This window comes from Anthonomus grandis, chromosome 9 (assembly GCF_022605725.1).
Source record: "Anthonomus grandis grandis chromosome 9, icAntGran1.3, whole genome shotgun sequence".
Taxonomy (NCBI): domain Eukaryota; kingdom Metazoa; phylum Arthropoda; class Insecta; order Coleoptera; family Curculionidae; genus Anthonomus; species Anthonomus grandis.
The window spans coordinates 8,800,763-8,821,065 of record NC_065554.1 but is presented as its reverse complement, the minus strand read 5'-3'; the positions used below and the strand labels follow the sequence as shown (position 1 = coordinate 8,821,065).

General features: G+C 31.3%; 1 protein-coding gene across 2 annotated transcripts; it reads left to right on the top strand.

Moving 5' to 3' along the window:
• The first annotated feature begins 11,884 nt into the window (after window positions 1-11,884).
• Window positions 11,885-13,599, top strand: LOC126740363 (NADH-cytochrome b5 reductase-like). Of its 2 annotated transcripts, none has more exons than XR_007661880.1 (2): window positions 11,885-13,297; window positions 13,359-13,599. XR_007661880.1 is itself a non-coding variant. In XM_050446342.1 (2 exons), exons 1-2 carry the CDS (start codon window positions 12,002-12,004, stop codon window positions 12,909-12,911), a joined length of 846 nt encoding a protein of 281 aa, XP_050302299.1. In that variant the 5' UTR covers window positions 11,885-12,001; the 3' UTR covers window positions 12,912-13,599. The 2 variants fall into 2 exon arrangements, 1 of the variants encoding a protein (XP_050302299.1); XM_050446342.1 differs by having other exon boundaries at window positions 11,885-12,817; window positions 12,882-13,599.
• Window positions 13,600-20,303: the final 6,704 nt, after the last annotated feature.

Below are 20,303 nucleotides of genomic sequence, written 5' to 3'. Positions count from 1 at the left end.
TATGTAAAATTATTCATTTTGTTATACAGGGTGTTTTTTTTGAAAGGCCAAACTTGCCCAACTTTAAATATAAAAATCTCTCTTATTTTAAATGAAACACCCTGTATATTTTCATGTCATCTAATAGCTTACCTAAGAGCCTATAAATTTTATTAATAATATTCTATCCCTATCTCTAATAGTTTTTGAAATATACTTATATTTCTTCATTTCGTGTTATTTTTTTCTTATAAAATGAAACAAATTTATGGACGTTTCTTTTTATTAAATTCACTTATTTTTATATAATAAAAGTTAATTTCTGTTCAACAAATGTTCAAAGATATGTCCTTCTTGTTCGATACAAATATTAATTCTTTTAATTATATTTTGTCGAACATGGTATAACATTCCTGGTGTTACGGTTTGACAGGCATCCCTAATTCTAATAATCATATCCTCCCTTGTAGTTGGTTTTGTTGCATAGACTGATTAAAAGATTGGTAATTACGCAAAGAATTCAAAAATGTTTTGCAATACAGGGTGTTCCATTTAAAAAAATTAACTTTTGTAGTGCCCTGCTTTTTCGGAACACCCTGTATAGTCCAAAATATTTTTAAAATGTGAAGAATGCTTAACCAAATAATAGTCCAGGAGCACGTCATCGATAAATAATATCATCAATGCATAATACTACTCCGCGCTTTGAAAAACTCACCCTGTACATAGTTCAAAGCGCATGACTGTAAACTACCAAAGTCCTGTTTCAGTATAGAATGCAGTCTTTTCCTTATCTTTTGGTTGCATTTTTATGTGCCGGTATCCACTCTTTAGATCTAGCGTTAAAAAGCATTGTGAACCTGATAGTGTATCCAGGGTGTCGTCAATTCTTTGTAAGGGATAATAGTCTTTCTTGGTAATGTCATTCAGTCGCGGAAAGTCCACATTTTCTTTATGAGCTTCAAGTTTAATATAAAAAAAATTCAGATGCATATATACAGAATGTAGATGGCTTATTTGTATTTATACAAAAATATTATATTTTAGAAAAGAAAAAATTAGTTTATTCATGTCTTAAGACTTCTGGAACTTTTAACTTATTACCAGGTAAAAACTACTTAATTCAAACATAAAAGTATTTTTTACCAACAAAACAGGTACAGTTACGGCTAGCATTAGAAATTGCAAATACTTTTGATAAAAAGAAATATAGTGGCTTTATTATAATGGAATTTTCTAAATATACAACTATACCGAAATATACATTCATTTTAATGAACGATAATCAACATCCTTTTCTGGATATTTAAATAAAATTTATAACATTTTAAAACCACAATTTACACCAAATCAATATTAAATCAATACAAATATATATCAATTTCAATTTTAATTATTAAAAATCGTGGAAAAATTATTTGTACACTAAATATTTTGATGAAAATAAATTATATAAAAACGTTTTATATTAAAAAAATTATGATTGTAGTAATTGTATATACTGTTGCATGACTATTAAGGTAAAAATCTGTAGACCATTAACAACAAGAATAAATGAATATAATACCTACATTAAACACAATGACTTCCATAAATCAAAAATAATTGCATAGCTACTTGTTTGGATAATTTCTAAAACACATAAATTGTTTTTCTAAAAAGAAAAGACTTTACTTTTTTTTAAATCAAGTGAGTAATAATTGAATAGTATGTTAACTCTTAGCGGCGCCTAATTTAGTTGGTAAAAAAATACCTAGTGGAGCCAAAATATTTTTTTTATGAATTTTTATATTTTTTGTAAAATTGTAGTAATTTAATACATTAGTAATAATAAAAAAATAAAAAAATGAAAATCTGCCAATCAGTTTTTTGTTAAGTTTGAATAATTCGGTGGATCATATTGTGGACCACCGCGACACAAAATAAAAAAACTAAGAGTAAGATAACAAATTTATTTAAAAACTCATACAAACTTGGGTACTAAAAATTACGTTGCATGATAACTTTGGAAACACTCTTTACGTTTTCCCAAGCACAAATGGACTTTACATATGGAACATACCCAATCCATCCTTACTAGGTTAGCCTTAGTATACCTGCAAGAAAATATTGTATAGGTATTTTATAATTAGTGAAACTCAATATTCTAAGTGGAGTGGTGGTAGTAAAAAAAGACCACATAAAAACAATGTTTTTTTTTACAACATACTAATAAATATATGTAAATTAAATATCTATACTTGCTGGAATGATGTAAGCTATCACTTTTTGCAAGATCTAATAGTATTTATCAATTTAGACACACTAATTTTTGTTTATTTTAACCTCAAATTTAATTCGTAACAGGTGTTTCATCAATGCTGCTATCCACCGAATAAGAAATCTAACCGCCAAAGTAAAAAAAAACGTTAAAATGTCCACGGAGCGAGCTTCAATAGTTGGTTTAAATTTTGTGCTTCGGCAGCGCATTGCAAAGCAACATCAAAATATGGTCTATTTTTTGAACCACCGAGCCTTTAAACCATTAGTCAGGGTGGTTTAAATTTTCGACCATGAATACTTCTAAAAATGATTGTGTAAGTACCGTGCCTATAGCAGATATAGCTCATACCAGTAATAAACCAGAGCTTTAAGGCTCAGGCGATCGGGATAATGCCAAAAAAGCTTCTATTCCTCGATATATAGATGGCGTAAGAAAGCGAAACTGCCGCCTCGAGACTACACTGACTGTGAAGCATCTCATGTGTCATATAAAATACGGCCATTCTTCCTAGCCTTTTAGCTTCTAGAATTTTGCAGAAGCTTTCTTTTTACTTTTACAAACCAACTTTCATTAATCAAATTTTGCGAAAAATCGTAACAACATTGATTCGTGCTCATATTTTGCACAAAATTTGTCCGGGTGTTTAGTTCAGTGTGGTGTTCTGTAGTTTCCTGTTTTTTTTTATTTAAAAATGAATTATATTATAATAATTATTATAACTGAGAAATAAATAGTAAAAACCTTAAATTCAATATAGACATTGGGGACATATTGCATTTGCATGAGTAGGTATTGCAATAATTTTTTGTGAAAATGACCAGTGCAAATCTAAACAACAAAAGTGAGAAATGGATGAGAAGAACAAACTGCTGCGTTTCTGGCTGTAAATTTACGAGTTTTTTTATCATTGTAAAAAAATATTACAGTTAACTTAGTAGTGTGCCGCTTAAACTGACACCACTCTTGTGTGATATCTTGTATAATATAATTGGAATGAAAATAATTATATCCTACTATTTCAGTCAAAGATGTATAGAACATTCCATTTAAAAATGTGTTTTTTCATTTTTGATTACATTAAGTAATTTAAGGAGAAAGGAAAGCTATTAACCCACTTCAATTTTTTCTTGATTAAGTTCTTAATTTGAAAACAGGCTTACGTTTGACCACAAATATATATTTTTCAAATATCTATTGGTAGTTTTTAAGCTAAGATTAGTTTGAAATATTGGGTAGTAATGAAACTGTATTTCTTTGTATATTAACATTTGTATGTATCTCTATAGTTTTAGACTTACCTGTTATTTTATATCTTTCCATTGTTTAATGTTTTTTTTAAAAGGTTTATTTTTAGAATCAAAACGATTGACAACACTACAAACAAATCGATAATCTTGAGAATGTTGCTGAAAATTTGAAGGTGTTAGGTAGAGGTAAATATTCTGTTCATGTAATTTTTTGTTATTAAAATGTATTTTTAACCCGTCAATAAAACTTTGCTTGTATGCTTTTTTATCCAACTACTTTCTAGATGAAAATTCTAATAAAGTGCAAGGTGATACATTACGGTCTCTAAAAGCTAGAGAGTTGAGAATAGCTGAGGATATAGATAAATATTTTGCTTAGGTAATTTTTTGATTTTGCAATATATAACTATTGTATTATGATTTTTTCATTAGGAATTTATTTATGTGTTTTATTTTTTTTATGTTGTACAAGAAACAATGAAATAGCCAAGATCTTTTATGGAGTAAATAAGAAAAAAGGTTTTAAAAAAAAGATATTACATAAATTTATTAAAAGGTAATTTTCTCTCTCAGATCTTTGTACATTTACTATATCCTTTTATATTGTCTTATGTAATTTTTTTTCAATGCTAATTTGTTATAACATTTACTAAGGAACATTACTGTTGAATTGAGTAGGGGGTAATTCCTTGATGATTTTATTAAATTTTTATTTAACTTCTTACATTTACTATAACCTTTTGTAACACTTATTATAAACTCTACTGTACAAACTTTGGTTTTTGATACAATAAATATTCTAATTAATTTAAGTTGAGGGTTTATATATATTTTATATTTGTTTAGACAAATATTTTTTAATTTCTAAAACCCAGACTAACGTATCTAGTGGGAAATATTATGGGTTTTTCACAAATTATTTTACGCAAATGGAAAAAGTGATAAGCCAAGGACTTAATATGGAGATTAAATAAATAAAGTCCTTATAAAAAAAAGTCCCAGTTTATTATTTTTCCAATCTGCCTACTGTAGTTTTCGAAAGAACCACATGCACATTTTTCACTAATTTTAGGCGCACGGTATAGTAGAGCGAAAATAAAATTTGGCGCCATAATCAATTTTCACTTCTGGTTAGTACTATTTCTCGACATTCAGAGGGCGCTCTTCAGCCGACGGTTCACTGGTATCTAAATAGCATCAATCTATGATAATAAACGTCACGTCATCAATTTTAATATATATAGGGCCACGGAATTTGACGTATTTCGAAAGTATATTCGTTTAATTGAAATGGCCGCACGTTGAAGTTGGCTAAAAAAAAGGGAATTTTTTAATGAAAATCTAATCATTAATAAGTATTTACCCCAAAAATAGTTTAGATAATTAATTTTAGCCATAAGTTATAATGGTAGAATTTCTAAAAAAATAAGTCAGTGTAATAGTGTAACTCGTTACCAGTTAAAAAAAAAAAAACTCTCATTTCCATTTATAGAATATAAACTTATGGTTAATTACCAAAACACGACCGGTTACGCCCTCTTGAATCCACCGTTAAACGTAAACAGAGTACAGACATCTGTAAAATAGTTGCATGAAATGAATAAAATTACAGTCTCTGCGTTAGTTTTAGAACTCGTAAGTGTAGAATTGGTAATTACATAATATTTGCGCTATTTAGCAACTGATACTGATAAGTTAGTTTAGTGTTAACCTCTATTTCTATTTATGAAAAATATAGAAATATACCCTTATTACCGAAAATAGAACTTATGTCGCCCTCTTGTGCAAATCGTCCTAACCTAGACAAGTTGCCTATACATTTAGCCAGAAATAAAATCATAATCATGGCGTTAATTGAATATTTGGGAATATAACCCAAATATTCAACTTTTACTACTCAACTCGATTATAGGATCAACTCTATTTCAAGTGGGACGTAACATAACCCAAGCATAACCTGTTGCGCCCTCTCGTGGGTATCGTCCTAACTTATACAGAAATCTGCAATAGACTTGTCCAAAACTAGTAAAACTCACATTTATGATTTATTTATTACAAAATGTAGTATGTACGGTGATTTCATATTTAGGCATAATAAAAATGTTATAAACTCAAGCGAGCGGAAAACTTGACATTTTTTTATCATACTTTAGCCAAATAAATCATTGAAACCAAAACATTTTTGGAAAATTCTATTGCAAATCGAAATATCGCAGCCTACGATTTAGTAGATTATAGATTATAGATTATAGAAGTATAGACCTGACAGCAAATTAGATCTGCAAATGATTCCATTTATAACATTTATGAATTTATACAAAAAAATTAACCCTACAATGCATCATGTAGCATATCTGCTACATATAAAATATTGAAGAATTCTATTTTCATTAAATGTTTTATGATACACCTAAATGCATAGTGTAGCATACTATATACGCACTTTAAATCGGGTTTCGCTTTGCTGGCATTAGATGGCGCAGCAAGTACAGAATTTTAATTCTAATGTCAGCTGTGTTGTTTTGGCGGTTGGTGTGTGTGTCTGACGTAGTAAATTTGTGTTTTTTTGAACATTTGAAGCGGTTTTGGCAGGCAAACTCGATAAATTTGGTAAATTAGGTAAGTATTCAAACTATTTGTTATATCAGTGCGTATCCAGAATTCATAAAAATAAATTACCGGGTATTCTAATAAAATGTAGCAAATATGCTACAACAGGCATTTTATGATTTTTTTTTTTAATCTCAGGGCGATGGACAATCCAGGAGTTGGAAAAGTTGGCAGAACGTTTTCTTGAAAGTGACGATGATCTGGAAGAATTGGACGAAGATAATTTAAGTGAAAACGTTGATAATTGCTTAGAATTGGCTGCTCAAAAGTTTCAAGATCCTGTGGATTACGCCAATTTGGACATTGAAAATACTCCAATTATTTTTGAGCATGAACTAGATGGTGTAGAACTAACCAATTCGAACGCTGAAAATAATAATGAGGCAGATATTGTCGACGAAATAATATCTGAGAATGAAGACGCGAACGGTACAGAAGAAAATAATTTTACACTGGATAAAGACGCATTCAAATCTATTTGCTGGAAGCAAGCATCTTTTGAACAAAATGTTCAAGGTACAACATTTAGAGGTAATGAAAATCTTCCAACAAATATAATGGAGTCATCAACACCCTATCAGTTCTTCAGGTAAAACCTAATAAGTCAATTATTCCTTTTGCAGTTTAGTATGTAATTTGTTGATTTTTTTTTCAGATACTTTTTTACCGATGAGCTATTTGAGAAAATCACTGAAGAATCGAACCTCTACAGCAATCAAAAAAATATTTCGAAACCGGCAAATATAACGACTGGAGAAATAAAGAAGTACATTGGTATCTGCATTTATATGTCGGTAATAAATATGTCAAATATCAGAAGATACTGGTCTGAGGAATATGGATTCGAAAAAATAAAAAACACCATGAGTATCAATCGATTTGAAAAAATTTGTGAAATGCTACATTTCAATGATAACACGAAAATGCTTCCTAAAGATCATGCGGATCATGATCGTCTGCATAAATTGAGGCCAGTTATCGACTCTTTGAACACAACGTTCCAAACTGTTCCATTTGAAAAGTGTCTATCTGTAGATGAGCAAATGTGTGCTACAAAGGCCCGACACTACATGAAACAGTACATGCCACCACAGAACACAAATATATAGCATGCCACTAAAGCCTCACAAGTGGGGCTATAAATTATATGTTTTATCTGGTGTTACGGGATATGCGTACCAATTTGAAATATACTCGGGCCAAGAACATTCTGAGAAATACCGTTTTCCAAATGAGCCTGACCTTGGGGCTTCAGCAAACGTTGTTATACGCTTGTGCCGGTCAATTCCCAAAAACTGCAATTACATTGTCTATTTTGAAAATTATTATACAGGAATTCCTCTGATGTCATATTTATTCTCAAATGGCATTCTTTCGCTAGGAACAGTGAGAAGGAATCGTTTGCCCAACTGCAAATTTTCTAGTGATACTGTTTTCAAAAAAAAAACGCGAGGTTCTTTCGAAGAATATGTAACTTCTTTTCAAAATACTCCTTTTGCCTCAGTTTTATGGCTGGATAATAAAGCAGTCACATTACTTTCTACATACATGGGTTCTTCTCCAGTTCAAGAAGTGAAACGGTTTGATAAAAAAGAGAAAAAACGAGTGGAAGTACCATGTCCAAACTTAGTGTTAGAATATAACAAACATATGGGCGGAGTGGATCTTTTAGATAGTATTTTAGGGCGTTACAAAATCTCAATGAGAACCAGAAAATGGTACTGCAGAATTTTTTATCATTTAGTTGACATTACCATCATCAACGCATGGCTTCTCTATCGGAGGAAAATAGGAACCACAGCCACAATGTCAATGGAAAAATTTCGTGCTGAAATCGCCAATTGTCTGTGCAACGTTGGGCAGAATGATTCAAAAAAGAGGGGAAGGCCATTTTCTTCACTTGACCGAAATTTAGAACAGAAAAAGAAAAAATCATCTTCAACCGCAATTCCTCCAAAAGATGTAAGAACTGACAACTTTGGTCACATTCCGAACTGGAGTAATACCAGGCAACGATGTAAAATACCCGGCTGCAAAGGATTTTCTTTAATTTTTTGTGAAAAATGCAAAGTTCACCTATGTTTGAATAAAAATAAAAATTGTTTTGGTAACTTCTATCAATAAACTGTTAAGACCATTTTTCCTTTTTTTTGTATCATAAGTGCGTGTTGTAGCATATGTGATACATTTAAACAAAATTAAAAAAATATATAATAAAAAAACAAAAGATTTTTTTAAATATTTTTTACCCATTCACAGCACTAACACCTAACCAAAAATATTTTTTTGAAATAAATTTAAAAAATCATGCATTGTAGGGTTAAATCAAATACATTGGGCTTATAGTTTCGGGTCTTCGCATACTAAGCCTTCTTACAAATGTTTTTTTTTTTTAACAAAATAAGATGCAAAACGTAAAAAATTATTTTGAACCATAATTTCTGCATAAGTATCTGAGAGATACTAGTATTTTGGAGTTAAGACTACGTTGATAGCTAGAGTACTCGAAACTATTCCTCACCAAGGAATAATACAATATTTTAAGGTCTATTTAATTCAACCCATGCTTAAGGGGGTAATTTCAACACACCAAATCTTGGTCTTATTTTGATATCCACAGTTATAAGGTTTTACAGATCTATTTTGTCATATGACTATTGTGCTGGGACATCATCAGGCATACAGACTTTTGAAGTACACCATTAGAAATGATGCTTATCTGATGATGTACTGCTCTTTGTACTTTATAGAAAATGATTAAGCAATATCAGAGAAATATATTACTTGAGCTTAGCAGCCACAGCAGTATTCTGTAAACTGACAGTCATGCTTTTGACAGATTACACAACTTTCGTTGATTCAGAATGTTAAGTAGATTCCATATATAAAGTGAAAGAATTTGTTAAAAGCTAAAGTGACTTAAATCTTTATAGTTGCTCTACGCCGCTTTGTACCTCAGCGCGATCGGTGTAATAATTTATACTCCGACAATGAGGCCATTTTTAATTGGACAAATAATAAGTTAATTCAAATTAATTGTGATCAACCTGTAAACTGGCATTTTATTCTACCTGCCAGTCCAAATTTTGGTGGATTGTGGGAGACTGGAGTATAATCCGTTAAAACACGCATTTAAATATGGTTATCGGAACTCAACTCTTAACTTATGAAGAGTTTATGAAAGTTTTAAACCAAGTTGAGGCAAATTTGAACTCGCGCCCTTTAACCTCAATCAGCACAGCGCCCAATGATTTATCTGCATTAATCCTAGGTCATTTTCTTACTTTAGAACCTCTTACTGCGCCCCTTTATAGTGATGTACACAGAACACAAATATAGAACTGTATATTTGTGTTAATATGCCTGTTAAAGATGGAAATTGTTCCCGAATTTTATGGGATATGGCATTATTTGGAGAAAAGATATACATTTTTGATAGGATGAATCATCGAAATCGTATCTTTTTTTAATTTCGGTACAAAGGACACTATAAAATTGTTGACATCGTTCGAAAAAGTGCTCTAGCAAATAAGGCCTATCTGAAATTTCCTTCTTTTTTATTTCATGTAAAACTTCTACCCCGAGGTACAATTGATTTGAAGGCATAAAATAGGTTTTGTTTGTTGGATCAATTAATGAAAGATCGGTTGTTGTGACGTAACGTACCATAAAACAAAGCAGGAATTCTTAATAAGTGTTAGTCATAACTTCATGCATTTTATATACCAACACTTTTTCGGACCGAAAGTATTGGTTTAAGGTATTAACTTTGGGCAAAACATGCTTTAAAAACATAAAATACAATTTTGTAAATGGATCATGCAGAGCCTGGTGTACTTGCTCGACTGCCAGTAAACGTTGATCTAATAGCTTCGATGTAAAAAACAATTAAGGAGCTGACGATTGTTCTAACATTCTTTGCACTACTGCGGCAACCGAAAGCCATCGGGTTTGTGAAGGATGCAAAATTTTATGTACATCGACTTCGGCAAAGATCTGAAATTACCTGAATTCACACTGTCGTTTGCTGCTCGACTATAAAGAATAAATGTATAAATACAACTTGTAAAAAGAGTATTGTAAAAGACCTGTCCTACCTTAAAAAAAGCGTAAACGTTTCGGGCAAGATCCTCAACCGATCTTGGTAAACTTTTGCATGCTTCGCTGCTGCACAAATGCAGAGAATGGCATATACATTTGAAAACGAAAATTCCTGGACAGAGTTTATATCTTGATGCAACCGAGTTGTATTGGCCCATCATAACATTACAACCATCTGATGCAAATCCAATAATGTTACTTGGCGGTATTTCATATTTATAAAATGTGTCCATTATTGTGTTCTGTTTTGTTATTAAATACAGAAGTTAGTTTCCATAATGATGTTATAATTTTTCCACCCTCCTCATTAAAATACCGAACTACTACACATGCCGATTTTACAGCTGCAATATCGGTTGATTCATCGGTTAAAATGCTAAATTTTACGGTTTTTAATTTATTTGTTAATATACTTTTGTGGCTTGAACTAATAACATTTGTTATAATTGCCCTAGATGTAGTTCTTCGAACAGCCAAATCTTTTGCAATTTTTGAGTCCGAAAACATTTTTTTCAACAATAGAAATAGATGATCCATTGTTGCAAAAGAAATATTATGCTCAGCTAAAAACCCACAAAGCTGAATTTCTGCACTTTTAACATTATTTTCATGAGTTGATGATGTACTGGCTGACTGTACAAACTGGGTTAAAATGTTTGCACTAGATTTATTTTTAATTAAAGTATTACTTTTGTTTGGCAGATTTTTCATGTTTTTTAATGGTGGGCAATTCACTAACGAATTGCACATTGCATAAAACACATTTACCCTTAAAGGTATTACCCTGTACAGAACGAAGCCAAGAACTAAACTCAGGCAATGCAATCCACGAGTTCTTAAATTGCTATAACAAAAAACATGACATTTTAATACTACACACTACATTAATTTTTATTTTAAAATGTACCTGAGCACGGTGTTGAGTTTTCGGCTTTTTTGATTGGATAGATTCACTTCCATCACTTGAATCACTATCAGACATAAATAAAAAGAGGTAACACACAAATGACAAGCCAGACTAACTACTTAGACCTTATATGCGCCGAAAACTTAAAGGGTCAAGTTTTCTTTATTAGGTTTGGTTTTGGTATTTCCCCGAAGTCATCAATATTATACGTGAGCGTCAGAAACAAATAAGATGTTGCCACATTAAATCGGTGTTGTCATATTTATAATTTATAAGGAAAAATAATTACTCAATAATTTTTGGTTTCATGGCCTAAAAAGGCCTTTTTTGTCATTTCGATATTGTATAAAATTATAAATAAATAGTAAAAATATAGGTACATTTTTCATAATGTTAAATTACCGTACAACTGCGTACGGTAAGCATGTTTGGACTGTATACCGTATTTTAGCTGAAAATACCGTACAAGTACGGTAATTACCGTACGGTTGGCAGCACTGACCTGTATCAAAGGTATGTCTTCCACCTCCAGTCTTCATATATGCAACCATCTCAAATCGATTTAGTTATTCATTGTTAATATCTGGACAAAAAATTATTAAAATTTCTAGGGACTTTTAGGAAATATGGGCATTATAACAAAAAAATAAAAGCGGGCGCAGACTATTAATAGGTTGGTGTCAAACGATATATGCTGCGTTCTTGATTACGGTAAATTTCTCGCACGCTAGCTTTACACACACATGAAATAGTTTAATTGGTATACACTGCCGTTTTAAAGTTTTAGGTTAGTTTTAATCTAGGTTAGGAAAATATAAAATATAAACAAATTTAATAAAAGCAGAAATAAAGAATATTATAATGATATAAATAAAATAAGAATTCGATCACATCATGATCATGCAAGAACCAGTAAAACCCAGTGAATCAGACTGTTGTGGCTCGGGCTGTAATCCCTGCATATTAGATGTTTATGAAGAGCAGTTGAAGAAATACAATGCCTCAAAAAACCAAGAACTAAAGAATTCCTTTAATACCTGCTTATCTCCTACAACTTTTAGCTTATTTAAGTTAATAGATGTTAAAAAGCATACCAAAGATTGTAATTTAAATACATTCAGATTTATACAGTTTCAAAACTCAAGTCTTGAACACAACATTGATCAGTTGTCTGTTCAATATGAACCAGGTCAGTATTTGTTATTAAAAGGAGAAGTACAAGGGGATATTTTTCAAAAAGCATATACTCCATTGTATGTAGAGGACCTAGACCAACACTGCTTCACCATATTAGTAAAGTTATATAATAATGGCCGAATGTCAAAGCTTTTTAAGGAATTAACCATAGGTTCTAAGACCTTATGGCGGGGACCCTATGGCAAATTCAAAATCGATTATAAATGTAAACATATACTATTTATTGCCCAAGGAACAGGCATTGCCCCATTTTATACAATTATATCAAAGATGTTACTAAATGAGGATTGTTTGAGTTTTTTAACTTTATATTTCTGTTGTGACCAAGACAATATATTGCTTAGAGATGAATTATATAAATTGAGAGATTATTGGAATTTTAGTTATGAGCTATTTATTTCGAAGTTAAATATGCAAGCATTTACTAAAAAATACCATGAAGTTGTAAAAGGTTCTCGACTAGGGATCGCTGATATTAAACAGTTTTTGAATAAAGTAATGCTTCAGAAAAATGTAAGTTTAAAAGTGTTGGTATGTGGAAGTGATTCTTTTAGTGAAAATATTAAATTTATTTTAGAGTCCTGTAATGTCATGTCTGATGATATAATAATTTTTTAATATTATGGATTTTTAATATTCATTTGGTTACTATAATCACCAAATATTTACCTTTTGTTTTGTTTGTTTGCATGCAATCATTCCTATATCTTTTATTAAAGCTAATTTAATTTAGTGAGATATTTTTGTTAAAATGGCTCAATTTATAGTAAAAATTTTGTCACTTTCTACTACTTCTAAATTAAGTTTGACACACTGTCTTTTTTTTCGTAAAAATAAATTGATTAAACTGATACAAATTAAAGTGAACCAACTAGACTAAAAAACAAAACCCAACGCATTTCGGCTTCATAAAAAAAAATTTTACTATAATGTATTAAATTAAAGAAAATGAAACCAGAAAACAAAATAGGAGCTGTGAGAGGAATATATTATGTGAGAACAAAAAAAAAAGATTAAATATTTGTAACTCTATTGCTATTAATACTGACTTCAGGATGCCAAACCAACATTTTGACTCTGCAAGTTCACATTATACTTAATTGTTGAACCACCTCAGGAAAGAAGTCAACTAAACAAGGAATGATGCAACAGTAATAAAATAAAAATTTACTTTTTATTTTATTAAATGTGATATAAAACCAATATATATAACTATAAATATATATATTTTAAGTATTAATATTTTTAAAAACAAGTGTATATGAGTAAATAAATAATGTACATTGGTATTATAATTAACTTTGTTTTTATTCATCTATCTTTTCACTCATTTATTCACAATTACTTTAACCCTCCGTTGGTAAGGTTGGTAATTGTCACAAGATTGGTAAGCTGGGGTATAGCATACCCCAATAAAAAAACAAACACGTTTTGAATATAAACTAAACATTTTTTAAATATTATCAATAAATAATGTTTTTGTATTGGTCTGAAAGTAAATAAAAATAAAACACATGACAAATAACCAACCAAAAAAAAATTAAAAGTTTATTTTCAAAAGACCCACATTTTTACAAAAATTTCGAACAAGACACAACCAGGTATTAAAAATATATTATTTTGAAAATATTTACTTAAAAATTAATTTTTGATTAAGTATAAGCTACAAATAACTAAAGAAAAATATAAACTAATACATTGTTTTATGTACTATCTATAGAGCTACAGTTGTCGCATGTTTGCGCTGCATGACTCAGGCAAACAAATTTATTACAGGCCCTACAAGTGTAAAAAGATTTGCGATCTTTATATCGGAAATGTATATTGTACATATATGTATATCGGAATCTTACGTTGCACTGCTAGACTTATTCGCGGATTTTGCAGTCTACTCATTTGGAACGGTTTTACTAAACTCAAAGATAAATCTTTTAGAAAAAAGCGCCGTTTTAGATTTTCATTCGTATTGCAATAAAAAATTACAAAAGAGTTTATAGCAGCTGAGTTTAGTAAGGAAAAGAATAGAGTTAGTGGCCACCTGCGGCTATTCCTTGATACACTATAAGTGGCAGACAATTGATCTATCGTATCTACTCCTCCTTTTGTCATGTTGTAAAACATTATTATTTCTGGTTTATTTTGGTCCCTAGAATCGGGATCAATTGTGTTGTCATGATGGAGAGTTGATAAAAGGAGAACATTTCCATTTTTTTTTTGGAATATAAGAGACCAATGTTACGTCTGATTGAAATTCAAATTTGGAACTTCTTTCTTTTCGCTTTGTTGTGAGTAATTCGCCAGGAATTTCTCTTTTATTTTTTCTCAGCGTCCCTACTAAAGTAAGTTTATATTCTTTTAGTAACTTTATTACCAAGTCATAACTTGTAAACCAATTATCAAACGTTATGTTTCGCCTTGTTTCCCTAATTGGTTCTACCAATCGCAGAACTATGTCAGCCGGTTTGTTGCTAAGGGCGTACGGACCTTCGGGCTGCTGGCCTACATATGCTTCTAAGTTTGATACCCTACATAAAATGTTTTTGAGTCTACAAGTGCAAATACCTTGAGGCCATATTTAGCTGGCTTGTTTGATATGTACTGCCGAAATCCGCACCTACCGCGGAAAGACTCAAGTTTTTCGTCTATTGTTAAATATTACGAAGGTACATAAGCTGCTTGAGAGTTTTTTACAAACCGATCAAATATTGCCCGAATTGGAGCTAGTTTATCAATTTTAAGTCTTTAGGGGCATCGTTGCTCTAAACATGTCTATACCGGATCCAACGCTAGCCCAAAGCTCATCTAAATTTAACCTACTAGCCCTAAAACCACCTCACACATATATAGTAGTCCAATAAGGGCTTTCATTTCTAAAGCTGTTGTTTGTTGTACGATCGATTTGTCATTATAGTTTTCAGATTTCGTTTGAATTAACCGATTAGTACATTCAACTATAGAGTGAGTTCGTCTATAAAAATATTCCAACAATCAAAAGGGGTTTTGGATTCTTTAGCAACACCTTTTAGTCCCGGACGATGGATAATATTTTCCTGACGTGTACGCACAGCCTTATTTCCTGGATTAGCTACCCATTTAGTTTTTTGTCAACTCCCCATAAATACCTTGACTTTACTTCAGGCGAAAACTCCTCAACAATGTAATATTCTAATATTTCTTGCGCAGAATCAGACTCCTCAGAACGCTGGCTAACGTGGTCGTCAAACTCGCCCTCAGAGCCGGATTCAATGGGCTCCTCATCAAGTATTTCGGGTACCTCTAAGGAATTATTCGAAATTTCCCAAAGCCTCAACAACTTTTCTTGCTCTTTTTCATATGACCATCGAGCAGACATAATATCTACAAATGAAATTCAAGGTAAACAAAAAATATCAATATAGTAATAATAATAATTATCATTATAGGTTTATAACATATTAATATTATACGTAATTATTATATTATATAATAATAATAATAATAATAAAAATAATAATTTATATATAATATGTCGTACTTACCTCTAAAAGAATCAAAGAATTTAAGAAAAAAAACTTACGAGAATGGTAAGCTGGGGTATGATATACCCCAAATCACTTTATTTGCATCGATCAAAGCTCACACGCGACTGACGCGTGAGTGACGCGCTCCAAAACACTTGACATTATATTTAAAGGTACTTACGAGATGGCGCTACGTATTTTGCAACGGACAAAATTATAGAGATATGAAGTAGGTTGGGGTACGATATACCCCACCTTATTAACGGAGGGTTAAAAAAATGTAAAAGATATTGATGGATCTTGTAATTTTATTGACTTTGTTATTTTAGTAATATTGAAACGAAATTGAGATCACACTTTGATTGACAACAATAAAAACTCTAACCTGACATGACTATATTTTAATTCTTTAAGGGGAAAAACTGATTTAAATGTCAACAAACGTGAGTGCTTTTAAAGGCATGGACCAATATAGAATTTTTTACATTGTTTTGGTCGATGGAGACAAATAATTTCAAGAGAATACTAAAATGATAGGCAAGGCAAGTAAGTATACAAAATCTAAAAAATGTTAACTACAATGTAACAATACTACAAAGCTTTATAATAATATAACCTAAATTGAAACACAAAACCTAAAAATATAGAGAAGTGGTGGTTGCGTACAAACTGATAGAAATTCTTCTGACAAATCACGAACGGGAGCCGATCGTGCAACCGCGAACGTTATCCCCAATGGAAATGAGTTTAAAACGATTGTTTATCAATAATTTTTTTATGAAAACTTGAAATTGACGTGAATGAAAATAAAAAACAACGCGCAGAGTAACTAATCAGAGAGAGGTACACTTCTGACCAACAGCGCCGAGGTGGCTATTCTGCTCATCCAGTTATCGTTCAATTTTGGGTACGCGTAACCTTATTTGAAAAGCGCGGTGATCAGTCTCCTTACATCCAGTCTCCTTGGTACTGTGTTAAGATAAATTTATACTTGGGAGCAAGAAGACTGCATGGAGGAGAGATATCTATTGCTATTATCTGGTCTTCGTCCGCACGTTTTGCGCTTGATTACGTGCTAATTTTTATTTATATAGGCCGTGCGAGCGTTGCGCACTACGCTACTGCGGAACCGCCGGTCTGAGAATAACATTGTAGAAATAGCGAATTTGCTATAGTCAAAATCGTTCCTATCGTGCGGGTGTATCAGATTATCAACGACAAACTTTTGTAGTTACGTTTCATTTCAATTTGCGCAACAACGTTTTTTAACTACAACGCGTCAGATAAACGAAACAGATATATGCAGCGTTAATGTATTAAAAGAAGATAAAATGATAAATGTCAGTGGTTCTAAAACAATTACTTTCATAACAAACATGCTTGTCTCGTTTCGATTGACGGATGACATTATTTGTCACAAGATAATTTAAATTTTAAATTATGGAAAAGAAAAAGCCTTTTTGTGGATTTCTAAATCCTCAAGCCAAAAAAATGGTACTTAAGGTTATTAATTACTTCGAGAACGAAAAAGAAAATAAAGGGTTGCCTAAGGTACAAGAAGAAGTAGCTAAAGTGCTTGGAATTAGTTTAAGAATGGTGTAAAAGGTTGTATATGGAAACAAGAACAATCTTATTCCCAAGAAGGAAAAAAAGTGTAAAAGGAAGAAGCCGAAGACTGAAGATTTAAGTGAATGTGTAAAAATGGAAGTAAGGGATAGGATTTATGAACTACATAGGCTAAAAACAAATATAACGCTGCCATTTCTGAGGGATGTTTTAAAGTAACGCGGCACTTTGGAAATTGGACTTTCTGCTTTATCAAAATTAATTAAAAGCATAGGTTTTCGCTATAAAAAAGACTGCAATAGAAGATATTTGTGTGAACTACCAAATATTGTGAGCCAACGAATAGGATTTTTAAGACAATATACACAAAATGAAAAATCAAAGTTAAGGAAAGTGGTATTCTTAGATGAAACTTGGATATTTTCAAACGGGAGTGGAATAAAATCTTGGCAAGATGAATCTGTGAAAAGCGTGAAAAGAAAAAAAGGATGTGGTCAGGGAAAACGATTTATTATTTTATATGCCGGGTCTTCAACGGGATTCGTTCCAGGTGCAAGTTTAATTTTTTCTTCTAAGTCTAAAAGTATGGATTATCATGACAATATGAATTGCGAAATGTTTGAAAAATGGTTAAAGGAACAGTTAATACCGAACTTGCAAGAACCTTCCTTAATAGTATTAGACAATGCGTCGTATCATTCAAGAATTTTGAATAAACAACCAAATGGAAGTTGGAGAAAAAGCGAAATTTATGAATGGTTAGTAAAAGAAAATCAGAATCCCTTGCCATATATGCTAAAATCCGAACTTCTTTCAATTGCAAAATCGCTAAAAAGACCAAAAATATATGCTGTTGACGAAATAGTACGTGAATATGGCCATGAAGTTTTAAGATTGTCACCATACCATTGTCAGTTTAATGCCATTGAGCTAATATGAGCAGGGTCAAAATCTTATTATGAGAAGCAAGTGGGTGCTGGGCTTAGATCTGACCAGGTTGAAGCTGTTTGGAATGAGGCATTGAATCGCATCACAAAGGAGTATTGGCGGAAATCAGTGGATCACACAGAAAACATTATTAGAACCTGGTGGAAGGGAGAAAAAGTACTCGATATCCAAGTTGAACCATTGATCATTGCTCCATTTGAAGAAGATTCGGAAAATGACGAAGAGTTTTCCGAATCTGTTAGTGATAATGATAGTTATAATTAGTTTCTTTTTTAAGTCAAATTTGTTACTTCATTTTTACACATTCACTTAAATCTTCAGTCTTCGGCTTCTTCCTTTTACACTTTGTTTCCTGCTTGGAAATAAGATTGTTCTTGTTTTCATATACAACCTTTTGCACCATCCTTAAACTAATTCCAAGCGCTTTAGCTACTTCTTCTTGTACATTCTAAGCAATCCCTTATTTTCTTTTTCCTTATTAAAATAATTAGTTTTCTTTTTGCATTTCGTTTATTATTTAGGTATGATTAAAAAGTACAATTTTTTTTTTTAAACAAAGCTAAGTAAATAAATTGGTGAATGCGCTGGGAGATAAATATGCCCGGCGCATTCTCCATTTTTTTAATAGTTATTTTCAATCTTTTTTGCCTTGTAATGTGTAAATAAATAAATATTCATAAGAAAACGACATTTTAAAGAACTGTCGTAGCTCGCCTCTTATTTATTTTTTTAAACAAAGTTAAATAAATGAATTGGTGAGTGCGCTGGGAGATAGAAATGCCCGCCGCATCCACCAGTTTTTTTTTTAGTTATTTTTTATCTTTTTTTGACTTTTAACTGATATAAAAGAAAAGATAACACAACTTTTTTAATTTTCTGTGCATCAACGTATAGATTGGTTCGAACGACAAATAAATAATAAAATTAAAATGTCATTTTAAAAGTGAGAACTTTAACTTGAACTTGCATGAACTTGCAATGAACTTGCCTTTAAACAAAAAAAGCAGTTTTCTGGTCTCTGACAGCACTGCATCACACACAATACAAATTAATTGTTTGTCATTATACCAAAATGTATAGTTTCCCAATAATTATTACAAAAAAACACAATCACACATAAACAAAGAAGAAGACAAGTTTAAATAATCGTTAAAAATTAGACGCTGTGCCCTGAAATCGACAAATTAGTATGTTATGCACATACATAGGGTCATGCTAAATCGTATACTAATTTCTCAAAAATTTAGGTAACAACCAAAGGCTAGGGAGGCATTTTTGCTCTCATAAAAAATATAAAATGCTTAGATTTAGATATTATTGCGTAAAGAAAAATTGTTATTGAGAATTCCGTCTATTTCGGACAATTTTTCAAAAAAGAAAAGTAAATATTATGTCTGGCAACTTAGCAGAATATCGGGGATTCTAGGCATATACCGATGAGGCGTATACCCAACGGGCTTTATACTTATGGGCTTTTTCACGTCATGAAAGGAAATAACTAACGTATGTTTTACATGTCGAATCTCGGATACGTAGTATTCCGCAGACATTTTTACGGCGTTAAAAGGTTTGTTCTCACTGCAAATTTCTTACAAGTTTGAAACTGTTTCCAAACCATTCTTGATGCGTATGTGTAAAATATTACAACTTGAGTGGAGAAGAAAAATAACCTCACTTTTTTATCCCAGTGGGAAATGGGAAAATAAATAAAACATAAACAAAACAAAAATTATACTACAACCTTGAAATAGCTGTATATTATTATTAGAGTTTAAGATTGTGTGATTATTTGCTACTTCAAGACTTACTCATAATGTTATATATACAATTAAAATGCTCGAGAAATTCTATTCTATTAAATTGGGAGACAGTTTCATGAAAATAATTTTCACTTTTGGGCTTTATCCATTCTTCAATTAAATCTTCTTTAAAAGTTTGTGTCGGAATCAACATAATTCTGATCAGATTCTTCCGACAATTCAAAA